Genomic DNA, 23,293 nt, shown 5'->3' on the forward strand with positions numbered 1-23,293 from the left:
TGTGTGTGTGTGTGTGTGTGTGTGTGTGTGTGTGTGTGTGTGTGTGTGTGTGTGTGTGTGTGTGTGTGTGTGTGTGTGTTATTGTGCGGAATCAGCTGTTTTGTGTGTTGTTGTTGGGGTGATAGTGGTGGTTGTTGATATTTTTCATGTTATTGTAGTTATCATTATTACCGTATTATATTGTTATTAATATTATTAGTATCATCATCGTCATCATTATCTTAGTATGTTATTCAAGGTTAAACTGGACGAGCAGAAGTTTTAGTAAAATTAAAAGAAAAAAAATGAAGGTTCACTTTACCGACGATCTTCAGATTCAATTGTACTCCACATCACAACATTTGCCTTTAATTTTTTCACTAGTTAATTAAGGTTAATGAGCCTCAACAATGACGAGGTAATTTGGCGGTGGTAGTGAGGTTAAGCAGACAGGTGGGACGGAAACCGCACGTGGGAGTGTGTGGGAGGATGTGAGAGTGGTTACTGTGGTGTGGAATGTGGTGAGTGTGGTAGGATTTTGATGATGTTTGTTGCTGTGGAGTGTGGTGTGGTGGGGTTTGATAGTGGAGTGTGGTATGATCTGATGGTGTGGAGTGTGGTGTGGTATGATTTGATTGTGTGGAGTGTGGTGTGGTGGGGTTTGATAGTGTGGTGTGGTATGATGGTGGAGTGTGGTGTGGTGTGTAGGGTTTGTTGGTGTGGGAGTGTGTGGTAGGGTTTGATGGTGTGGAGGTGCTGTGGTAGATTTGATGGTGTGGGAGGTGGTGTGGTATATGATTTGATGGTGGAGTGTGGTATGATCTGATGGTGTGGAGTGTGTGGTATGATCTTACGGTGGAGTGTGATATGATTTGATGATGTGAAGTGTGGTGTGGTATGATGAAGTGTGGTGTGGTATGATTTGATGGTGTGGAGTGTGGTGTGGTATGATTTGATGGTGTGGAGTGTGGTGTGGTATGATGGAGTGAGGTGTGGTATGATTTGATGGTGTGGAGTGTGGTGTGGTATGATGGAGTGAGGTGTGGTATGATTTGATGGTGTTTGTGTGGTAGCCTAGAGTTTAGAGGAAATTATTGAGAGACGTTGAAAGGAAGAGGAAGACATTGAAAGGAAGAGTAAAAAGAAAGGAAGAAGGTAAGAAGTAAAGGTAAAATAAAAGAACGGAAGAGGAAGAAGACGAAATGAAGAGGAAGAAAAAGGACAGGAAGAGGAAGAAGATGAAAAAGTAGAACGAAAGAAGAAGAGAATAGCAACATCAACAACAAGACGGAGGAAAAAGGAGTAATAATTATAATGATAATCACAGGAAGAACACAACGTCTCCTACTTTCAAGACGGGGGGAGGGGGGGGGAGGAATAGTGAACAGAAAGAGAGAGTGAGCAGAGAGAGAGAAAGAGAGAGGAATGTTGAAGGGAAGGGGAGAGAGCGAGAGAATGTTATAAGTTGTGTGGTAAAACAGGAAATTTGGTTCAGAGAGTTAGGGTGACTTTATTTCTATACGCTCATTCCCTCTTTCCCACGCAATCATTACCTCTCCCTCCCACACACCCTATTTATTCTCCCACACTTTTAACATACTTTATCCCTCTCTCTCACGCACTCAGTATCATCACCTTTTCAGTTTTATCTCCAACCATCTCCCACACACCCAATACCCCCCTTCCACCCCACTCCACACACACACACCCGTATTAATTCCTCTCCCACACGCAGGTATGATGCCCGCCAGTATTGAGCGATTTATTTATTTTTTCATTACAGGTGTATATGAACAGTTAATCCTTACCTGTTAAAAAAGCCCACGTGGGTGATTGGTTTGTGGTGGTGGTATATTGTTTTCTATGTCGTTGGATACCCCATTCCCCTCCTCCCCTTCCCCTTCCGAGTTGAAATATTGACCTGAGGGATCACTTGGTCGGTGGTGGTCATCCCTCCTTCAGTAGTCAACACCAATGATGTGTTTACGACTCTATGGGGATGTCAATAGGTGTAGCGAAAGCAAGTCCGAGAAATTACCTGAAGCGGATTGATGTGTTTGGGAGAAGGCTTCGGTGATAGCCCCTGGTGGGTATACATGTGGGTACGAGGAGCAGGTGGAGGTGTGGTTTTTTGTGGCGGTGAGTGAGTGATGTTAGGAGGTCCCTGTTGCCCCCTCCCCCACTCCGTCACCATCCTGGAATGTATCAAGAGCCACTTGGTCGATCGTCATCACTCAGGTCAAGCCTTTAAGAGCGAGTCAGCCAGCGAAGCTTTTCCGTGAATACTGACGACTGGACGCCACTCGTGTATATAATATCGTTTGGCTGGGGGAATAAATATTCTCTCAAGAGGCCATTAATGTACGCGGGAAATATGAGCTAAGGTCTGACTATGTTGGTAGTGTGGTTTTGGTTTATTTTGGTTGTGGCTACGTGTACAGCAACCATTCACAGCGGCGTGGTGGTGGTCTCTGGGGGGGGGGGGGTACTGTTAACCCGCTCAATGGTTTTGTTTACATTTGACGTTCGCCAGAGATCTTCGCCTACAGGGGGTGAGTGGAGGGGTAGGGAACCAGAGGACCCCGGTACATGATCCTGGTAGATCCTGACAAAGAAATTTAAAGTGTATAGTGCCTGTCGTGGAGCGGGTTTGGTTAAGTCCTGTACTGAAGGCACTAAGAGGGAAGATTTAGAGATTGTTGAGTAGACAGATATTAGATATATAAAGTGCAGGTATACAGTGTACATAAACAGTGGAGGTTATATAAACAATGCAGGAAGTAGGCTATTAGTTTCAGTGGCAGTGCTGAGAGGGGAAGTTGGTTATCAGGTCGTTTTTACCGCAGATGTGAACGAGTCGTTGTCGTCGGTACGTTTTTCCTCCTGCGTCTGTTTCCTTTTCCTCGTTACCGTGATAAAGTCGTGAGACGTGACTGTAGCCTGGTGAGGTACGAGGGTTTATGCCGGCTGTAATTCTATTGGGATGGCTGTCAGTATAATGGTCTTCCTGATCACATGAAGATTAGGCACCCCAGCTTATTTCGCCGGATGATTAAACACCCTGACATACAAGGAGGATTTAGGTTTGAGTTAGATTAGCGTTGGGTTGTTACAGGGGTTATTCTTAAGGTGATATAAGCTGAGGGTGCCTAATCTTCATGTGATCCAGTATTCCATAATTTTGGAAGATATTACTTGTGTCAGTATGTATAGTATAGTGTATTAGATTCTGTAAGACTTGGAGATACATCCTTACGTTAGATTATATGAGAAATTAATCTGGAATTATTATTTTCTTCCGTATTTAGTGAGGTTAAAGTTTCCTTGTTCCATTCTAAAATTAGCTGTTTGGGGCTTGAACACACAGAAGGCTATTAAGTATGTTTGTGAGAATAAAGTACAGTGCCAGAGAAGAGTACCGTACACTTAAGGTATGTTGGTGTAGTGCCAGTCTGTTGCCCACCTCAACCCCCACCGCCGATACTGCTTTTCGTGTTAGTTTCGGTAATGGCGGTGGGGGGAGGCTGCGGCTGGTCATTAGTTGGTATAATGGCACGTTAGTTTCCGTAATGGGACTGAGTGGGAAGTGGGTTATTAGATAATATCGGAATGTTCGTAGTAAAGGGTAAGCCGGGTTCCTGTTTTCGGTATCTTCTCCGCTGGGTACGAATCACTGATGAGTGTAAGAGAGGCAGGTGGCAGTATTGGTGCCCGGGACGGTGAATTACACCCCATGTTACTGTAATTAATTCTTGAGGAACAAAAATCATTCGTGTGTAAGTGACTTGTGTGATAATACTGTACATTGCCCATATTATGCCGTGAGAGCCGCAGCTGTAGGTCACCCCTGTGGAGGTTAAACACACAAACATATCTGGTATACACACGACTATCTGACACTTGAAGCACTGTAGCAACACTCGGGTCCGCTAGAGCAGCACTTAAAAGCCTCTGCCAGAGAAGGGAACATTCGTACCGTGACAGGTGCCAAGGCCAGGGTGAGATACCTCACTACTGCTGTTTTCATGGGCTGTAAACTTGACTGAGCGTCCCAGAGAGACGATTACGAATCTATCCAATTTGCAAGTCACTTAATACTTGCCCTTGATGGAGAGTCACGGAGTAAAGATTCATTTTAAAAAATTTTGTACGTGTAAATGGGAAAAAATGTTCGCTGTTGTTGTTCTTTTAATGTATTTATATGCTACAGCAACCATGCAGGGTCTTTATGCACCATCCAACCTGTCGTAATTCCCTCCACCAAACAGCAACAACTATTAAAAGAAGACAAATTTATTCTCTCTTGTAATGTTGGTGAATGTAAACAGCGTCAGGGTGCATTAAATTTATCGGCCTCTGCTTCGCCGAACTGAACTGTAAAGCAATCACAGAGAAACGGCACTAGGTTGAGTTAAGTAGTATTATCGGTGCTGTTATAATGGCTGTGAAGAAAGCTGTGCACCGCCGCTGTTGCCTGAAATGACGCCGTGATATATTTCCGCCTCGGTAATGGGCTGTAGAACCTCCTTGTCGTTGTTGTAATGACTTGATGTATAGCTGCTTGTGTAATGGGCAAGCAGCGAGAGTGACGTGTGTGTATGTGTGGTGTGTGTGTGTTTTTGAGAGAGAGAGAGAGAGAGAGAGAGAGAGAGAGAGAGAGAGAGAGAGAGAGAGAGAGAGAGAGAGAGAGAGAGAGAGAGAGACCGACCCTACCTTGACCTTTACACTTTTTCTTCAGTGTTTCTCGGTTGTTAATTCACTAGACACTACCACACATAAATAAATCCCGGTTTACGGAAGTTTGTTGTGGTTTTACGAGTCTTGCGGCGACGTCCATTTTTGAAGTGGCTTTGCGATTTTCACTGCCGCTGCGTTTTGAAGTGTTTTCCTTGTGTGTTCATTTTCGCTTTTAAAATTCTTTCACTATTATTTTATCTCATATTTTTAAGTGTTCTTGCTTTTATTATATATATTTTTGTTCTATTAGTTTTATATTGTTACGTTATTATGAACATTTGGGTAATTTTTATATCATTATTGTATCGTATTCATGTTATTTTTACTTTTTGTTTACTTTTGAAATATTCTTGTGTAAATTGTACTCGTTTGTTATATTTAGAATTTTAAGTTATATTTATTATACTGTTAATGATGCATATTACCTACCTAAGAGTCTTTAACATTACTTATTAAATCATTTCACTGATTCTTACATTATTCTATTTACTCTTTCCTTTGTAATTATATTTTCCTTCATCATAGTTAACGAATTTTACCTTCATGTTATTAAGAGTAGGAAGGTGTTTTGATACTGACAAGGCTGTGAGGATGAGGACATTGTTTCACTCAAGTGTGTCATCCTGTTACTCCCTCAAGTGGTGTGTGTGTGTGTGTGTGTGTGTGTGTGTGTGGTGTGTGTGTGTGTGTGTGTGTGTGTGTGTGTGTGTGTGTGTGTGTGTGTGTGTGTGTGTGTGTGTGTGTGTGTGTGTGTGTGTGTGTGTGTGTGTGTGTGTGTGGTTGGCCTTAACTATATCCATTCACTTCCAGACTTCACCACTATCACCACATTATCACCAGTAACACCTATCCATATCATATCACCACCACCACCACTGCATCACTCCCAGCACACTACCACCACCACTCTCACCACTACCAGCACCACTACCACTCACACCACACACTCACCACCACCCACCACCACCATCACCACCCACACACCCTCACCACTACCACCACTCACCACAATCACCACCACCCTCCACTGACAGTAACAAGAGAAGGGTGCACTTTTAAACTATCTCTGTAGTGTGGTGATCAAAGGAAGGCTCTGGTATGTCCCTCCCTCCCTTCCCCTCTCTCTCCTCCTCCCTCCTCCTCCTCCTTCCTCTCCCCAGTAAAAGCCAGTGTTTTCTATTTTTAGCGTATCGTTTCTCTTTACGACAGAGAGAGAGAGAGAGAGAGAGAGAGAAGAACAACAGCAGTAGGAGTTGTGTGGTTGAGGGTGTGTGGTGGTGTGTAAATTGTGGTGGATATAGTATGTTGTTGTGTGTGTGGGGTGTTTGTGTGTGTGTGTGTGTTGTGTGGGGTGTTGTGTGGGGAGTGTGTGTGTGTGTGTGTGTGTGGGGGTGTGTGTGTGGTGTGTGTGTGTGTGGAGGGTGTTGTGTGTGTGGGGTGTGTGTGTGGGGTGTGTCGTGTGTGTGTGGGGTGTTGTGTGTGTGTGTGTTGTGTGTGGGGTGTGTGTGTGTGTGTGGGGTGTTCTGTGTGTGTGTGTGGGGTGTGTGTGGGGTGTGTGGGGTGTTGTGTGTGTGGGGTGTGTGGGGTGTTGTGTGTGTCTGTGTGTGTGTGTGTGTGGGGTGTGTGTGTTGTGTGTGTGTGTGTGTGTGTGGGTGTTGTGTGTGGAGGTGTGTGGTGGGTGTGTGTGGAGGGATGTGTGTGTGTGTGTGTGTGGGTGTGTGGGGTGTGGGTGGTGTGTGTGTGAGGGATTGTGTGGTGTTCTGTGTGTTGTGGTGTGTTGTGTGTGGAGGGATGTGTGTGTGGGGGTGTTGTGTGTGTGGGGAGTGTGGGGGGTGTGTGTGTGTCTGTGTGTGTGGAGGGAGAGTGTGTGTGGGGGTGGTGTGTGTGTGTGGTGGGTGTGTGTGTGGAGAGGAGTGGTTGTGGTGGGTGTTGTGTGGAGGGATGTGTGGTGTGTGTGTGTGGGGGGTGTTGTGGTGGATGGTGGTGGTGGTTGTGGTTATAATATTGAGCTGTTGTTGGTGGTTGTGTTGATTGTGGTTGTTATTGTGTGGAGGTGATAAGGATTTGTTTGGGGAAGGTGGGTGTAGTTGAGAATGGTGTGTATGTGTGTGTGTGTGTGTGTGTGTGTGTGTGTGTGTGTATGTGTGTGTGTGTGTGTGTGTGAAGACGAGACGGGTGACAGTAGTGGGCGTGAGAAACCTGGCTGGAGGTGAGAGCTGAGTACGTGTGAGTGTGACCTTTCATACGTGCAGAGGTGTGAAATTGTTCATGATATGTAAGGTGCTTTGAAGTACGACATGCTTAATACATAGTCTGCGGTTAGGGTGACGTTTAGGGTGTTTGAAGTACGACATGCCTATTACATAGTCTGCGGTAAGGGTGACATTCCTAAGTTAAGGGCTTGTTAATATATGAGGCCCTGATTGTACACAGAGTCAAATATTTCAGGGTGTGTCGTACTTATAACGTTCAGGGTGTGTTAGGGCGATCTTATTTACATGTAGGGTGTCCAAGGGTGACCTCCTTCCTTCATAAGAGAGCGTGAAAGCAGTTAATCCCAAGCGTGAGTTATATTGAAGAGCCAAAGTAAAGGTAACAGGGAATTGGGTTTGGCTGCCATGAGAATAACGACAGGTTGAACCCGAGTGGTGGGAGGTGAATGTCAGTGATTCGACGGTGTTGTAGTCTGATTGGTCTTGATTGGAGAGAAGCGTGATCGAAGCTGACTGGATTTGTTAAGGCAAGAACGAAACAGATTTAGGAGTTAGTTGTGTGTGTGTGTGTGTGTGTGATTTTACTTAATTGGAATTTGTAGTGGGAGTGGAAGGGTATTCGAGTAGAGAGAATGTGTGAGTGATTTTTAACCCCGCTGGGAGAGAAGGGGGGGGAGGGTGATTACTTGATGTGTGACAGTAAGTAGAGCGAGGTAGGAATGTTTAATTGACCAGTGAATCTGGTTTACACAAGGAAACACACACACACACACACTCAGAAACACATACACACACTCAGAAACACATACACACACTCAGAAACACACACACACACTCAGAAACACACACACACACACACACACACACACTCAGAAACACATACACACACACACGCGCACATACACACACACTCAGAAACACATACATACAGGAACACGCATACATATTTAGAAACACACACACACACACCTTGAGAGTGAGGTGAGTGCGAGAGTGCATCAAGCGTGGAGGAGGAGGGAGAGCAAGTGTGGTGATGTACAGTAAGGCTGTGGTTAGCACAGTAATGCCTGGGAATTACGTGGTCGCCCGCGGAAGTGAAACGTCATATGTGTGCCTCCACGTCTGGCGATGGCGCCCCACACCAGGTTAACCCGTCTGTATTATTCAGCGAGCTGTTCCCACGCTGTACACCCGCCGCTACTTAATGCTGCACCCTCCTACGCCCACTGCTGCACGAGGTTTATCAGCTGGTGGTGATGGTTGGGGGGGGGAGGGGTATACAGAAGACAAGGTGGTGGATTGGAGGCCAAATGGTGGTGGTGGTGGTAGGCAGGTGAGGGAGGGAGAAGTATGAGGATAGGTAGGTAGGTGGCAGTGTGCACACCGCCGAGTAATGACTTTGTTATTAGGCGTTATTCAGCAGAATTTTCCCGTCATTTCCCAGCCGTAATAGTCTCCGCCTTACTGCCCTTGAACGAACACACACACACACACACACACACACACACACACCTGCGGTTTGTTTCTTATTAACCGCAGCTCCTGGCTATTGTGTGTCTGTCTGTCCCCTCAAGAAAGACTCGTTATTTTTGTCCATTGTTCTTCCTCTCTCCAATGTTTATCCACTTCAATCCCTAATACGAGTGAGTGACACAGAGGACACCCTGAAAATAAATCCAACAGTTGGGTGACAGATTGAAAGGGACGCTGTGAGGAAATCCACGAAAATCCTGAAGTTGAAAGTCTCGAGTCTTATTTTACTCCTCAAGGTGATATTGGCCCGGGGGTTGTGTTTCCGCTGAGCCGCACCGACACTTCACTCTTACGTAAAACTTTTTCAAAAAATCTCCTTTTGTGTTATTCTAAAAATGTGTCGACTGCGTGTTGGTGAGTCGTCGAGCCAGAGCCGCTGGGTGCTGGCTCATGTTGGCCGCAAGAATTGACTCTTGACAGGTATTTTTGTGTGTGGGGGGATGACTCATGGTGTGTGTGTGTGTGTGTGTGTGTGTGTGTGTGTGTGTGTGTGTGTGTGTGTGTGTGTGTGTGTGTGTGTGTGTGTGTGTGTGTGTGTGTGTGTGTGTGTGTGTGTGTGTGTGTGTGTGTGTGTGTGTGTGTGTGTGTGTGTGTGTGTGTGTGTGTGTGTGTGTGTGTGTGTGTGTGTATTTTATTACTATTGTCTCTGTGTGGTGTATTGTCTGTGTGTATAATGGTGTATGTTTGGTGTGTGTGTGTGTGATAGAGAGATCCGTATTATCTTTATATACATTGTATTATGTGTATGTACTCTACTGGGTGTTTAATCAATAAGAAGAGTATTTTGATTATTCTCTTTTCCCCCTGACAGGTGTATGTGCCCCTTGTCGACCAGGCGGGCATCTCAGAGCACAAGTACCGGCCCGTTGAGTACCTGGTCGATCGCACGCTCGACTACCACGACTACTCCCAGATCAAACCCTACCAGGTAAGTCCCAGAGGTGTGCCAACATGTGTATTACCTGTGTATAGTACAAGGTGTGGATGACTCCCTGACGTACACTTCTGTTGATTCCCCCCCCCCCCTGTCTTTACACCTTTTAATGTCACCTGATGATTGTACCTGAGTCATGAGGTTACCTGATCATAGTTGGGGTTCACCTCCTGGACGTGTTTTCTTTTATGACTCCTGTGAAAAGCACGAGCGGGACCAATCATACCAGTGAGCCATACCTTGTGAACACACCTGCTGGCTGGTGTTATTGAGTACACGCCCCAGTAGATCACACCTGCTCAGTATACTTGTAAATTACACATGTTCAGCGCATCTGTTTAACTTATCTATGAATAACACATGCTAGGTACACTTGCCTTGTGTTATGCGGTGTCGTGTATCTTGTGTTTGTTTACAGAATATTATTTGTGTTGGTTGTAGTGGGTCATAAGTTACCACGTGTAGAGACGATGTTGATTAGGTGTGCCTTTTGTCTCTGAGGGTCACATTAGTTTATTACCCAACTAAATGAGGTGCAGCAACATTGCCAACACTACTTCACCAACAGACGTTGGCCAGACCAGTGTGACGCAAAGACCCCCCACCCCCCCCCCTCGAACACAATGCCAGGAGACGGGAGACCAAGCTAAGCCAGACCTAGACCAGACTTGGGGCATACTTAGGTGAGAGAGACAGACACACACACACACACACACACTCTAAGGCGGATAACAAACTTCCTCTCGACTTTGCCAAGACACACACACACACGCTGACCTTCGAGTTCTGAGGAGGAAAAGCTGCTTGTATTGGCTAGTCGTCGTCTAACTACACCACAATCAGACAACCTTCCTGTGTGGTCATCGTTGCTGATGGCTCAAGGTATTGTGTGTGTGTGTGTGTAAGCTGTGACGTTCATGAGGTGTTCAGACGTGTGCACCGGAATCTACACAAAGGGGAGTACATTATAGACACTAAGAGCCAGAGCAACCAAAAGCAGTGACGTCCTGGTGGCTCATGGTGGATTATCTCTCTCCTTGCTTCGTTCACTGTCGCCTGGGTTGTGAGTTGTAACTGGTGTGGGGTGTGTGGTAGCAGGTGTGTTGGGGGAATATGTTGTAGCAGGTGTGTGGGGGTGGGGTGTGTTGTAGCAGGTGTGTATGTGTGGGGGGGAGGATGTGTTGTAGCAGGTGTGTATGTTTGGGGGGGAGGATGTGTTGTAGCAGGTGTGTGGAGGGTGTTGTAGCTGGTGTATGTGAGCAGAGTTGATTGTTGACAGATGTGTGTAAGTATGGGGGGAGGCCTTATAACAGGTGTGTGTGTGTGTGTGTGTGTGAATAGAATTTGGGCGTTGTGACAGGTGTATGTACTTAACGTTGTGAGTGCTGTACGTGTTTATACGAGGATGAAGGAGTGTTGTATAGACCGTGTGTACGTGAGAGTATGCGAATGGACTGTGTATCTTGCCGGGCTGTGTGTGTGTGTTAATTACGTCTGTGAATGTATATCAGGAAGAGGACTATGCAGCAGTAGGGAGAAGGAAGAGGACTATGCAGCAGGAGAAAGGAAGAGGACTATGCAGTAGGGGGAAGGACGAGGACTATGCAGTGGGGGGAAGGACGAGGACTATGCAGGGGGAAGGAAGGGACTATGCAGCAGGGGGGGGGACTATGCAGCAGGGGAAGGACAAGGACTATGCAGCAGGGGAAAGGAAGAGGACTATGCAGCAGGGGGAAGGACTATGCATCAGGGGGGAAGGAGAGGACTATGCAGCAGGGGGGAAGGACAGGACTATGCAGCAGGGGGAAAGGAAGAGGACTATGCAGGGGGGGGAAGGGACTATGCAGCAGGGGAAGGACAGGACTATGCAGCAGGGGGAAGGGACAGGACTATGCAGTAGGGGGAAAGGAGGACTATGCAGTGGGGGGAAGGACGAGGACAGCAGCAGGGGAAAGGAAGGGACTATGCAGCAGGGGGAAAGGAAGAGGACTATGCAGGGGGAAGGACAAGGACTATGCAGCAGGGGAAGGAAGGGGACTATGCAGTAGGGAAAGGAGGAGGACTATGCAGTCAGGGGAAGGAAGGGGACTATGCAGCAGGGGAAAGGAAGAGGACTATGCAGCAGGGGAAAGGAAGAGGACTATGCAGCAGGGGAAGGAAGGACTATGCAGGGGGAAGGACAAGGACTATGCAGTAGGGGGAAGGACAGGGACTATGCAGCAGGGAAAGGAAGAGGACTATGCAGAGGGGAAAAGGAGGGACTATGCAGGAAGGAAGAGGGACTATGCAGTAGGGGGGAAGGTAGGGGAAGGAAGGGACTATGCAGCAGGGAAGGGAAGGGACTATGCAGTAAGGGGGGAGAGAGGACTATGCAGTGGGGAAGGAAGAGGACTATGAGGGACTATGCAGGGGGGGGAAGGACAGTGGGGAAGGAAGGGACTATGCAGTGGGGAAGGAAGAGCAGGGGACTATGCAGTGGGGGAAGGAAGGGGACGCATGCTAGGGGGAAAGGAAGAGGGACTATGCAGTGGGGGGAAGGACTATGCAGTGGGGACTATGCAGCAGGAGAAAGGAAGAGGACTATGCAGTGGGGGAAGGAGGGGCAGCAGGGGAAGGAAGGGACTATGCAGCAGGAAAGGAAGAGGGACTATGCAGGGAGAAAGGGAGGACTATGCAGGGGGGAAGGACTATATGCAGTGGGGAAGGACGAGGACTATGCAGCCTATGCAGCAGGAGAAAGGAAGAGGACTATGCAGTGGGGAAGGACGAGGACTATGCAGTAGGGGAAGGACAGGGACTATGCATGCAGTGGGGGAAGGGACTATGCAGTGGGGGGAAGGACGAGGACTATGCAGTGGGGACTATGCAGTGGGGGAAGGGGGACTATGCAGCAGGAGAAAGGACAGGGACTATGCAGTAGGGGAAGGACGAGGACTATGCAGTAGGGAAGGAAGAGGACTATGCAGTGGGGGGAAGGACGGGGACTATGCAGTAGAAAGGAAGAGGACTATGCAGTGGGGAAGGGACAGTATGCAGTACTAGGGGAAGGACGAGGACTATGCAGGGACTATGCAGTACTATGCAGTGGGGAAGGAGGGACTATGAGGGGAGGGAGGGGACTATGCAGTAGGGGGGAAGGGACAGGGACTATGCAGTGAGGAAAGGAAGAGGGACTATGCAGGAGGACTATGCAGTGGGGGAAGGAAGAGGACTATGCAGTGGGGGAGGGCAGTGGGAAGGAAGAGGACTATGCAGTAGGGGAAGGAGGGACTATGCAGTGGGGAAGGAGAAGAGGGACTATGCAGTGGGGAAGGACAGGGACTATGCAGCAGTAGGGGAAAGGACGAGGACTATGCAGTAGGGGGAAGGACGAGGACTATGCAGTAGAGGGAAGGAAGAGGACTATGCAGTAGGGGAAAGGACGAGGACTATGCAGTAGGGGGAAGGACGAGGACTATGCAGTAGAGGGAAGGAAGATGACTATGCAGTAGGGGAAAGGACGAGGACTATGCAGTAGGGGGAAGGACGAGGACTATGCAGCAGTAGGGGGAAGAAAGAGGACTATGCAGCAGTAGGGGGAAGAAAGAGGACTATGCAGTAGGGGAAAGGAAGAGGATTATACAGTAAGGTGGGGAGAGGGAGGGAAGGGAGGTGGTGACAAAGACCAAGGTCGCAGGCCACAACACTCCCATCTTGTAAACCAGACAAGACAAAAAGTTTATATACGTCTTTCTCTGACCTCACCCTCCCGCTGGGCCCTGGTGTTGTGTTTGTTTGTGGTACTAGGTGTTGTGATGGATGTTCAGACTTTGCCCAACCGCAGGACCGGGTGTTGTAGGAGAGGGTGTTGCGGTGGTGATTGTTGTAGGAGAGAGAGGGTGTTGTGGTGGTGATTGTTGTAGGAGAGAGAGGGTGTTGTGGTGGTGATTGTTGTAGGAGAGAGGGTGTTGTGGTGGTGATTGTTGTAGGAGAGAGGGTGTTGTGGTGGTGATTGTTGTAGGAGAGAGGGTGTTGTGGTGGTGATTGTTGTAGAAGAAAAGGTGTTGTGATGATGGTAATTGTTGTGGAAGTGGTTACTGAATCCGGGGTTGTGGTAGTTGAGCCCAGGATAGAGAGAGGGGGGGGGGGCACTGTGAGCTAATAAGGATAATGGTGGTTTGGTTGTGGTATGCAGACCAGGGGAGTGTTTATCGTGATGGTGGTGGGTACATTGACCTTGGCAGTGGACATCGTGCCACGCAAGAGGTTAAAAATATTATTATTATTATCATTTGCGACCATAACTTGAGGCTGACAGGCGCTGTTGGCTGGGCTTTTGATGTTTTTATTGCTCTAACTCCACCAAGAAAACCTCCCCTTGAATGGTGTTGTTTTATTTGTATGTACTGAATATATATATATGACTGATCGCTTGAAGATTCCCCTCACTCTCCCCTCCAGGTTATTGCACCATAACGCTAACCTAATCAAACCTAACCTAACTCTCCTTGCTTATTTCACCTTGACGCTATTCTAATTAACACAACATAATTTAACCTAACCATCCCAGGTATCATTCGGGTTGTTAATCTTCAGGTGATAAAAGGAAGGAGAAGGTCGTATCTTCAGGTGATCTCGTGCGTCTATTTACTCATTCTCTTCACCAGGGCCTTCATATTTGGTCAAGATGTTAAATACCAAGGCCAAACTCGGCTCTCCATTGGGCTTATCGCAGTTGTTAGTTTACTACGAGTGTTTTATGCGCGTTAGTTAAGGCACGTAGCCGCCAGTATGCTGATGGCTGGGTGCAGAGAGCATGTGGGTTGAATACAAGCTGTGTAGACGTCTCTTTAATTAGTAGGCAGAGGAGTGAGTGGGTGGGGTGTTGGTTTACATATTCCTCTCTGGTGTGTGTGTGTGTGATTCCTGTTTAAGATGGTGTGTGGGGGTGGGGGTTACGTACCATACTATGTGTAAATGGTCGGTAGAGCAAGTACACAGGGTTTGTGTACGTAACGAACGGTGTATCTGTGTGATTTGTTCTTTTGTTGGAGCACACACAACCTCCTGTACCCACATGTACGCTATCTACACACCCACACACACACACAGTTAGATTTGTGCGTGGTGAGCAACACCGCCTTTGAGAGCACACAAAATGTCACATCACACCCACTTGAAGGTTTTTAATACACGAGAGAGAACAAACTTGACTCTCATGACTCGTGAAAGTCCTTGGAGTTAATCCACTGGCAACTATTTTTTCCGATGACAGTTGTGGTTGAAAGGGATGATTGTGCGCGACGACAATAGATCGTTCATCGTGGGCCATGAGGTGGGGAGAGGGGGGGGAGGGTAAATAAGTATATTGTGGCCCAGTTGTGCTTTGTTTTGCCTCCTGCAGATTACACGCTTCGTCGCTGTGGCTTCCCGCGGGTCGTTGACTTCAGCAGCCTCCTTCCCTCCCTCCCTCCCTCCCTTCGTCCAGCTGATCCACCGCTTTTTGCTATCTTTCGTTCGCATTTATAAAACAACCTTCTCGTTATTCTTTTATTTTTCTTCTCTTCCATCAATATCTTGTTCCCCTCCGTCCATCTTGTTGTGAGTGACGTCATCTGTGTGTTCTTTGTGGTAGTTTAATTATTTTAGGACATGATATACGCCATGGAGGGTGTTGAGGGGCCCACGCTGGTATCCTATTTTTTTTTTCTGAACTCGTGGGTGTTTCAAGTTAGGGATTGGGGCCACATTCTTGGGATTTTTCCTGCTTCTTGGGGGTGCACCTGTCTGTCTTTTTATCTCCTGTTTCTTTTTTCCCCTTTTTCATTATTTTTTTCCTTTTTATTTGGTTGTGGGATGATATTGTTCACACACGCACACATACACAGCCTTGTTTAGCTTTCCATCATATTACGTGTGTGGCTTCACCACACTACATCGATCTCCCTCACCACACCGCCTCCCTTTCTCAGTAACAGTTGGCAACCCACTAACAACTCAGAAGTTTCAGAACAAACTTGTGATATAAGAGCCAGCTAGGCTCCTCCTCCTCCCCAAATTTTCTCGTGGTTTTGGTGTACGCGACTTACTGCCAGACTTGTGCAAACTTGTTGTAAACTTACGTGGGGGTCGAGCAAAAAGTCCCTCCCTCCGTCCCCCCCCCTCCCTTCCTCTCCTTGTTTGTGATGGTAAATGGACACCGTAAAAACATTTTGCAGACTTGACAGTCCTCGTGACGGGGATGTGCTAGGGACGGTGGTTCCTGGCAGCCTCGCCCGGGGATTCCATCAGAAGTTTTCCCATTAAGGGAACTTGGAGCCTGGGGGGGATGAGGGTGGATGGGTGTATGTGTGTGGAAGGAATTGGTGTAGTTGACTGTTGGGTGACGCACTCTCTGCTACCCTCCAAGACCTCAGCCTCTGCCACATGCTGGAGGGTGTGGCCACATATTTGAGGGGGTGTGGCTACGTGTAACTTGGTTGGGACTTGTGTTTTTACGGGGTGTGGTTGTCTTGCCAGGGAGTGGCCACATGTTAAACACGCGTGGTTGTGCACTGGGGACGTGAATGGATGCATATTTGAGTAGGATCTTCACACTCGAGGGCGTAGCCACATTAGGTGTGTGTGTATGTACATGCCTTGGGAGTGGCAGCATGATGGGGAACACGGGACATGTTGACTTGAAGGCGTGACTTCATGGGGGTGGAGGCGTGGCCATGAGTTGAAGGTGTTGGATGATGCTTTCGAGGAGGGGCTACACTTATGTAAACACACACACACACGAAGGAAGCATCAGTGTTCGTTGTTGGAAAGTTGTATAAAAAATCTCCTGGGGGAGGTTGAGCGTACTCGACAGTTCTGATATGATCGCCTGCTGTGTTTAGCTCACCACAGGGCAGTTTTGTCACTATTACGCTTGTAAAGATACTGTGGCACACGGAGGATGAGGGTGATGACTTGGTGGCGGTGCTGGCCTTGGAGTGTCGCTGCGGGGCCCTGTCCCCTCCTGACCCAGGACTTAGAGTTTGGCTATTATGTTCCTTGGTGGCTCAGAACGTACCCAGGCGGAACTTGCCGGGCTTCGTGTTGTCCCAAGTTGTCCGGAGTAAATGGCCCCTTTGTTGACATTTTATTGTGAGGAAATACGGTGGGATGAATGGTATTTGTTGAAACTGTGTTCACGAGTTGGCTCTGATGAATGGTGTGCCTTGGCTGACGGGCTGTTGTAAAGCTGTGATGTATGGGGTGTTTGTTGTTGATGATTGGTCCCTCTGTTGTTGTTGTTGTTGTTGTGCTGTGGAGCTTAGTCCATTAATTGGTTGCTGTGTTAGCACAATGTCTGGCAGAATTTGAGTTATTAATGGTCCCTTTGCTGGCGCTTGTGTTGTGAAGATATGGTTATTAATGGCTGCTTTTGTTGGCGTTACCTTATGAAGTGTTATGATCAATGTTGGTATTGTGATGAGACGGGAAGGTGATGGAATTGGGTCTTTATTAAGTGTAGTGTGAATTGCTGGTAATATATGACGTCCAGGATATTTTTTTATTTAAGATAGCCATCATCAGTAACTTAACTTTACAGGGTGGATTTGCCTGTGTTTGTTGTCCCTGTTAACATGTGTTGTAGCAAGGGTTAAAAATGTTTGGCCTTCGTGAACTTGGTCTGCAGGAAGGATTTGGCAGTACCGTTGGCTGCCTATTGTATGAGAAGAACTTACTGGATCCTCCCGTAGTGGTGGTGATCGCCAGAGTAAACACTGTTGAGATTTATGTGTTCACGCACCTGCAGGGGAGCACCCTTGTCTCCCGAGAACACTTGTTACTCAACACCCTCCCTCAGGTTAGTGTTGTTGCTGGCAGGGTCTCATATTGAGTTGTTTGTTTGTTTGTTGGTTTGGAAGTTTAGTAGGTAGTGGTGTGTTGTTTTCAGGGTCTTATTTAAGTTGTTGTTTATTTGAAAGTTTAGTAGTATGTTACTCACTTGTGATTAGTAGGCCCCCCATAACCCGTGTTGTGGGGGAGGGACAGTAGCTCCACCAAGCCGGGTCTCTGGGACAAAAGAAGAGAGGGAAGGTCACACACACAGGTTGTCACGCCAGCGCTGTAGTCACGCCTGCCTGTTACCGTCTCCCATGAACATAACTACTTTAATGCTAGTTAGGGCAGGCTTGTCAATTGTTCCCAAGTTGTGGCGTTCCTTTGAGTCCACTCAGTTTAACTTAGTTGTGAGAAGTTGGCGCCGTCTTGTGGAGAGTCCGCCATCTGGCCCTGGGTGAGGAGGAGGGAAAGGAGGAAGAGACCCACTTAACTCCGCTATTATAATTTTACTATTTTGTCATTATTTCTCCTTCCTTGGAAACGTGGGAGTGGAGACAAGAGAAGACATTGCCACTTTCATCTGTCGTATCGGTATTAAACAATTCTGAAAAGGAGATTACGGGGCGTTTGTTTATACTGGGGTGTTATGATATGCGGTCGTAATATGAACATAAAGACCAGGTTAGTTGGCCATGGTACAACAGGTAAGTAAATAATGGGATCACCTGAAGATTCACCCCCAGCTAATTTTACCTGAAGATTAACTGTCCTAAGACTAACCTAACTTAACCTCATCTAACGCTAACCTAACTTAACCTCATCTAACGCTAACCTAACTTAACCTCATCTAACGCTAACCTAACTTAACCTCATCTAACACTAACCTAACCCCCCTCTCACTTACTCTAGATGGTTAGTAGTGGTTAGTCTGGGAGGTGTACCACTGTGGCCACTTGTTCTCACAGTTACACAATAGCAATGTTTTCCTCCACCAATTTCTCCATGTGTGTGTGTGTGTGTGTGTGTGTCCGTAGCTCGTTCTCCCCCATCCCCCTCCTCCACTTATCTTGCTTCCTCGAGATTACATTCCACTTTAGGTCTGTATGCTGAGGGAACACATTAATTTCACCTAACAGTGCAAGGACAAGTGGCGGCTTTGTCTGTGTGTAATAATAATAATATACGGTTTATTAATAGAGTTGCAACCGGTGGCTGAAAATATACAAACTTACATGTGATTTAGACATAATGATATGCGTTCAGCACATTTACAGGGCTGTACAGTACATAAATCAGGAGTTGTTTATTACTTTAACAATAGATGGGATGGTGCTATTCTTACATCTATCAGTGGAGGCTCTTATGGGCTGAATTTTGTTGTAGTGGCGGACTGCGCGAGGTGGACGGGGGACTGCCGGTGGCAGTAAGTGGAGATGACGAGGATGGTGCAGTTGTCCACTGCCAAACCCTGCTAGTGCGTGGTGGTGGAGGTCACTGAGGGATGGCATTTCCAGGGTGGAGAGAGCGTTGTTGTAGCCGGAGTAGTCTGCGCCGAGCATGATTTTGCAGGCCCTTTTCTGTACCTTTTCTAGCTGACGTTGTTGGGTAGAGTTGAGAGAAGACGACAAGGCTGGTGACGCATACGTTAATTTGGGGAGAATAAAGGCGTTGTAGATAGTCCTCAGCTCTGGCGTGGGTGTCCCGAGTCGTCGTAGCATGTAGAGTCGGTACGAGGCGGCCTTGATTGTGTTGTTTACATGGGCCTTCCAGTCTATGGTAACACCCAGGAGTTTGGCACACTGCACTAACTGGAGAGGATGGGCACCCACTGTGACTGCTGGGGCTTGACTACGGTTTTGGTGTGGTTGATGGTGACCTTGTTCTCCGTAGTCCATACCTGTAGCGATGAGTAGTCCGGTGAGGTGTTGTCCACTGTGTGTGTGTGTGACCAGCCAGACAGACACCCATTTACTCATCTGTGTTCTTAGTTTTCCTGGTGAGACCTGAAACTTTGAGTGGGACTTGAGACCTTGAGTGAGACCTGAAACCTTGAGTGGGACTTGAGCCCTTGAGTGGGACCTAAATATGTAATTAGGGACCATAATACTTGAGTTGGACCTGAACCTTTGAGTGGGACTTGATCCTTGAGTGGGACTTGATCCTTCACTGGGACTTGATTCTTGAGACTGAGCCTGGGACTTGAGGTGCTACAGTTACTCCACCTTTTCCTCCATAAAACCATTAAGTTCTGGAAATTTGAGCAGAGGTGCTCATTCACTCCACCTTCTCATTAAACCACACTTCCACCCACCCACTCCACCCACCACACACTCACACCCACCACCACTCACACCACTCCACCCACCACTCCACTCCACCCACCACCTCCACCCAGCACTCCACCCACTCCACTCCACTCCCCACTCCACTCCACTCCACTCCACCCACCCACTCCTTCTAGTCCTCGCAGGTTTTAACTGAGGGAGAAACGATGTGAAATAGTGGACCAGTAGATTAACGAGGATTTCATGTTCTGTTGGTTTATATGGGTACCTGCTGGTTTATATGGGTGGTTCAGTTGGTTTATATTTTTTGGCTGTCTGTTGGTTTATTTGGCTGTCTGTTGGCGTTTATTTGGCTGTCTGTTGGTTTATTTAATTTGGCTGTCTGTAACTGTAGGCTTTGCTGTCGTATTATTTTCTGTAGTTTATTTTGTTCGCTGTCTGTTGGTTTATTTGACTGTCTGTTGGTTTATTTGGCTGGTTTACTGTTGGTTTATATGGTTGTCTGTTGGTTTATATGGTTGTGTTCTGTCTGGTTTTATGGTTGCTGTTGCTTATTTGGTTGTCTGTTGGTTTATTTGGTTGGGTTCGCTGGCTTGCTTTGTTGTCTGTTGGTTTATTTGGTTGTCTGTTGTTTATTTGGGCTGTGTTGGCTTATTTTGTTGTCTGTTGGTTTATATGGTTGTCTGTTGGTTTATAGCGGTTGTGTTGGTTTATTTGCTGTTGTTGGTTTATTGGTTGGTTGGTTTATTTGGTTGCCTGTTGGTTTATAGGCGTTGTTCGTTGGTTTATTTCCATTGTCTGTTGGCTTTGTTTTGGTGTCTGTTGGTTTATTTGGTTGTCTGTTGGCTTATTTGGCTGTTCGTTGGTTTATTTGGTTGTTCGTTGGTTTATTTTGCTGTGTCTTGTTGCCTATAAGTGGTTGTCTGTTGGTTTATATGGTTGTGTTGGTTTATTTTATTCTGTTGGTTTATTTGTTCGTTGTTTATTTGTCTGTTGGTTGTCTGTTGGTTTATTTGGTTGTCTGTTGGTTTATGGGCGGTTGTCTTTGTTAGTTTATTTGGTTGTCTGTTTATTGCTGCCTGCTGGTTTATTTGGTTGTCTGTTGGTTTATCGGCTGTCTGTTGGTTTATATGGCGCCTGTTGGTTTATTTGGCTGTTGGTTTATATGGTTGTCTGTTGGTTTATTTGGTTGTCTGTTGGTTTATCGTTGGTTGTCTGTTCTGGGCTTTTTTTGGTTCATTTTGTCTGTTGTCTGTTTATATGGTTGTCTGTTGGTTTATATGGTTGGTTTATTTGGTTGTTTATTTGGTGTCTGTTGGTTTATGGCTGTCTGTTGGCTGTTGCTTATTTGGTGTTGTCTGTTGGTTTATATGGCTGTCTGCTGGTTTATTTGATGTCTGTTGGTTTGCGTGCTGCTTGTTGCCTATTTGCTGTCTGCTGGTTTATATGGGTGTCTGTTGGTTTATTTGGGTTCGTTGGCTTCTGTTGGCTGGTTCTGTTGTTTATTTGGCTGTGGTTGGTTTATTTGGCTGTTGCCTGTTCGGTTTATATGGTTGTTATTTTGTTTTCATTTGGTTGTCTGTTGGTTTATATGGTTGTCTTTTATATGGTTTATTTGGCTGTTCGTTTATTTGGTTTATCTGTTGGTTTATCGGTTTTCTGTTGGTTTATTTGGCCTGTTGGTTTATATGGTGTTCGTGGTTTTCGGCCAGTTCGTTGGTTTATTTGGTTGTCTGTTGGTTTATATGCTGTCTGTTGGCTTGGTCGGTTGTCTGTTGGTTTATTTGGTTGTCTGTTGGTTTATGGGGCGGTTGGCGTCTGTTGGTTTATTGGTTGTCTAAGTTATATGGTTGTCTGTTGGTTTATATGGTTGTCTGTTGGGTTGTGTTGCCTGTTGGCTTATTTGGTTGTATTTGGTTGTCTATTTGGTTGTCTGTTGTATTTGGTTGTCTGTTGGTTTATTTGGTTGTCTGTTGTTTATTTATTGTCTGTTAGGTATATATGGGTTTGTGTGTTGTGTTTAAGGGGTGTCTAGTGGCATTCGGAGGGAGCAGTTTAGGGAAGTGAAGCCATAGAGAAGAGAGAGCGAGAGAGAGAGAGAGAGAGAGAGAGAGAGAGAGTTCACAATTAGGGCGTGATGTTGAACGTGTTATTATATATACAGTATATTGCTGGTGTGGGCTGAGTGCGGTGCTGTGACTGTGTGGTGGTGATAGTGACTGTGTGTGGTGTGACTGTGTGGTGGTGATAGTGGACTGTGTGGTGGTGGATAGTGACTGTGTGGTGGATGACTGGTGGTGTGATAGTGACTGTGTGGTGGTGATAGTGACTATATGGTGGTGATAGTGACTGTGTGGTGGTGTGATAGTGACTGTGTGGTGGTGTGGTGGTGATAGTGACTGGTGGTGAGAAGTGATAGTGACTGTGTGACTGTAGATAGTGACTGTGGTGTTGATAATAACCGTGGGTGATAGGACGTGGCAGTGATAGTGACTGTATGGTGGTGATAGTGACTATATGGTGACAGATAGTGGCATTGACTGTGTGGGGTGATAGTGACTGTGTGGTGGTGTGACTGCGGTGGTGATAGTGACTGTGGTGTTGATAATAACTGTGTGGTGATAGTGACTGTATGGTAGTGATAGTGACTATATGGTGGTGATAGTGACTATATGGTGGTGATAGTGACTGTTCTGATGTGGTGGTGATAGTGACTGTGGTGTTGGAGTGACTGTATAAGACTGGGTGGTGATAGTGACTGTATGGTGGTGATAGTGACTGTATAGTACTTAAGTACTTACAGCACCACCTCCTCAAAATACACCACCACGAATCTCTTAATTCTCTATTAAACACAGTAAATAACTTAATATATCTTCGTTAATTATTGTGTACATCCCCTTCGTTAATTACTCGTTGTTTGCTACATCCCACTTCGTTAATTACTTTGCTATAATGTTAATTATTATTTCTTATATCACATCTTACAATTACTCCAGTCTACATCGTTAATTACTCGTTGTTTATAGTCTACAGTCTCACTTGTTAATTGTTGTTACAGTCTACATCCCACTACATCATTTCGGTTTATAGTCTACATCTCACTTCGTTAATTACTATTGCTTTATAGTCTACATCCCACAAGTTAATTATTGTGTACAGTCTACAGTCTACATCCCCCCTTCGTTAATTATTGTTATAGCTCCATCCTCTTCGTTAATTATTTACAGCCCACATCCCTCTGTTAATTATTGTTTACAGTCTACATCCCTCTTCGTTAATTATTGTTCTACATCCCCTTCGTTAATTATTGCTTACAGTCTACATCCCCCTTCGTTAATTATTGTTTACAGTCTACATCCCACTTCGTTAATTATTGTGTGCAGTCTATGCATTCCACTTCGTTAATTATTGTGTACAGTCCATAGCCCCTCTTTTGATGTACCGTTGTTTCTTTGTCTTAGTGTCCTGTATTATGTATTTTATAATCTGTATTTTACCATTGAGGTGACGATACAGCTCTAGGGTCGTGCTGGTGTTTGTTATGCTTCCGGTGTTGATTTTTTTGTAATGTCACTCAATTTTTTTGGTCAACCTGATTTGTTTTTCGTTTTTGCAATGGTGTTCTGTAGTGTAGACTTGTCAATGTTTTTAAATGCCTTCTCTATTGAGGTGACCTTACCCCCTAATGAGCCACTTGCTCCTTTGACTCCAGTGGCTGGGTGAACTTAAAGGACAGGTGAGCTTATTTACCTGGTGAACACACTGGCCTTATCGACTGGTAAGTGGAGATCAACACACTTAACACCAGAGGC

General features: G+C 46.3%; 1 protein-coding gene across 1 annotated transcript in view; it reads left to right on the forward strand.

Moving 5' to 3' along the window:
* The window catches only part of LOC121867877 (trichohyalin-like), a 265,880-nt gene that overhangs the window by 59,189 nt on the left and 183,398 nt on the right, over window positions 1-23,293 (forward strand). Inside the window, exon 4 of the mRNA XM_042368002.1 lies at window positions 9,274-9,390. Coding sequence (XP_042223936.1) covers window positions 9,274-9,390 — 117 coding nt within the window. The remainder of the gene's footprint in view (window positions 1-9,273; window positions 9,391-23,293) is intronic.

The sequence above is a fragment of the Homarus americanus genome, unplaced genomic scaffold (assembly GCF_018991925.1).
Source record: "Homarus americanus isolate GMGI-L3 unplaced genomic scaffold, GMGI_Hamer_2.0 scaffold37032, whole genome shotgun sequence".
Lineage (NCBI taxonomy): Eukaryota > Metazoa > Arthropoda > Malacostraca > Decapoda > Nephropidae > Homarus > Homarus americanus.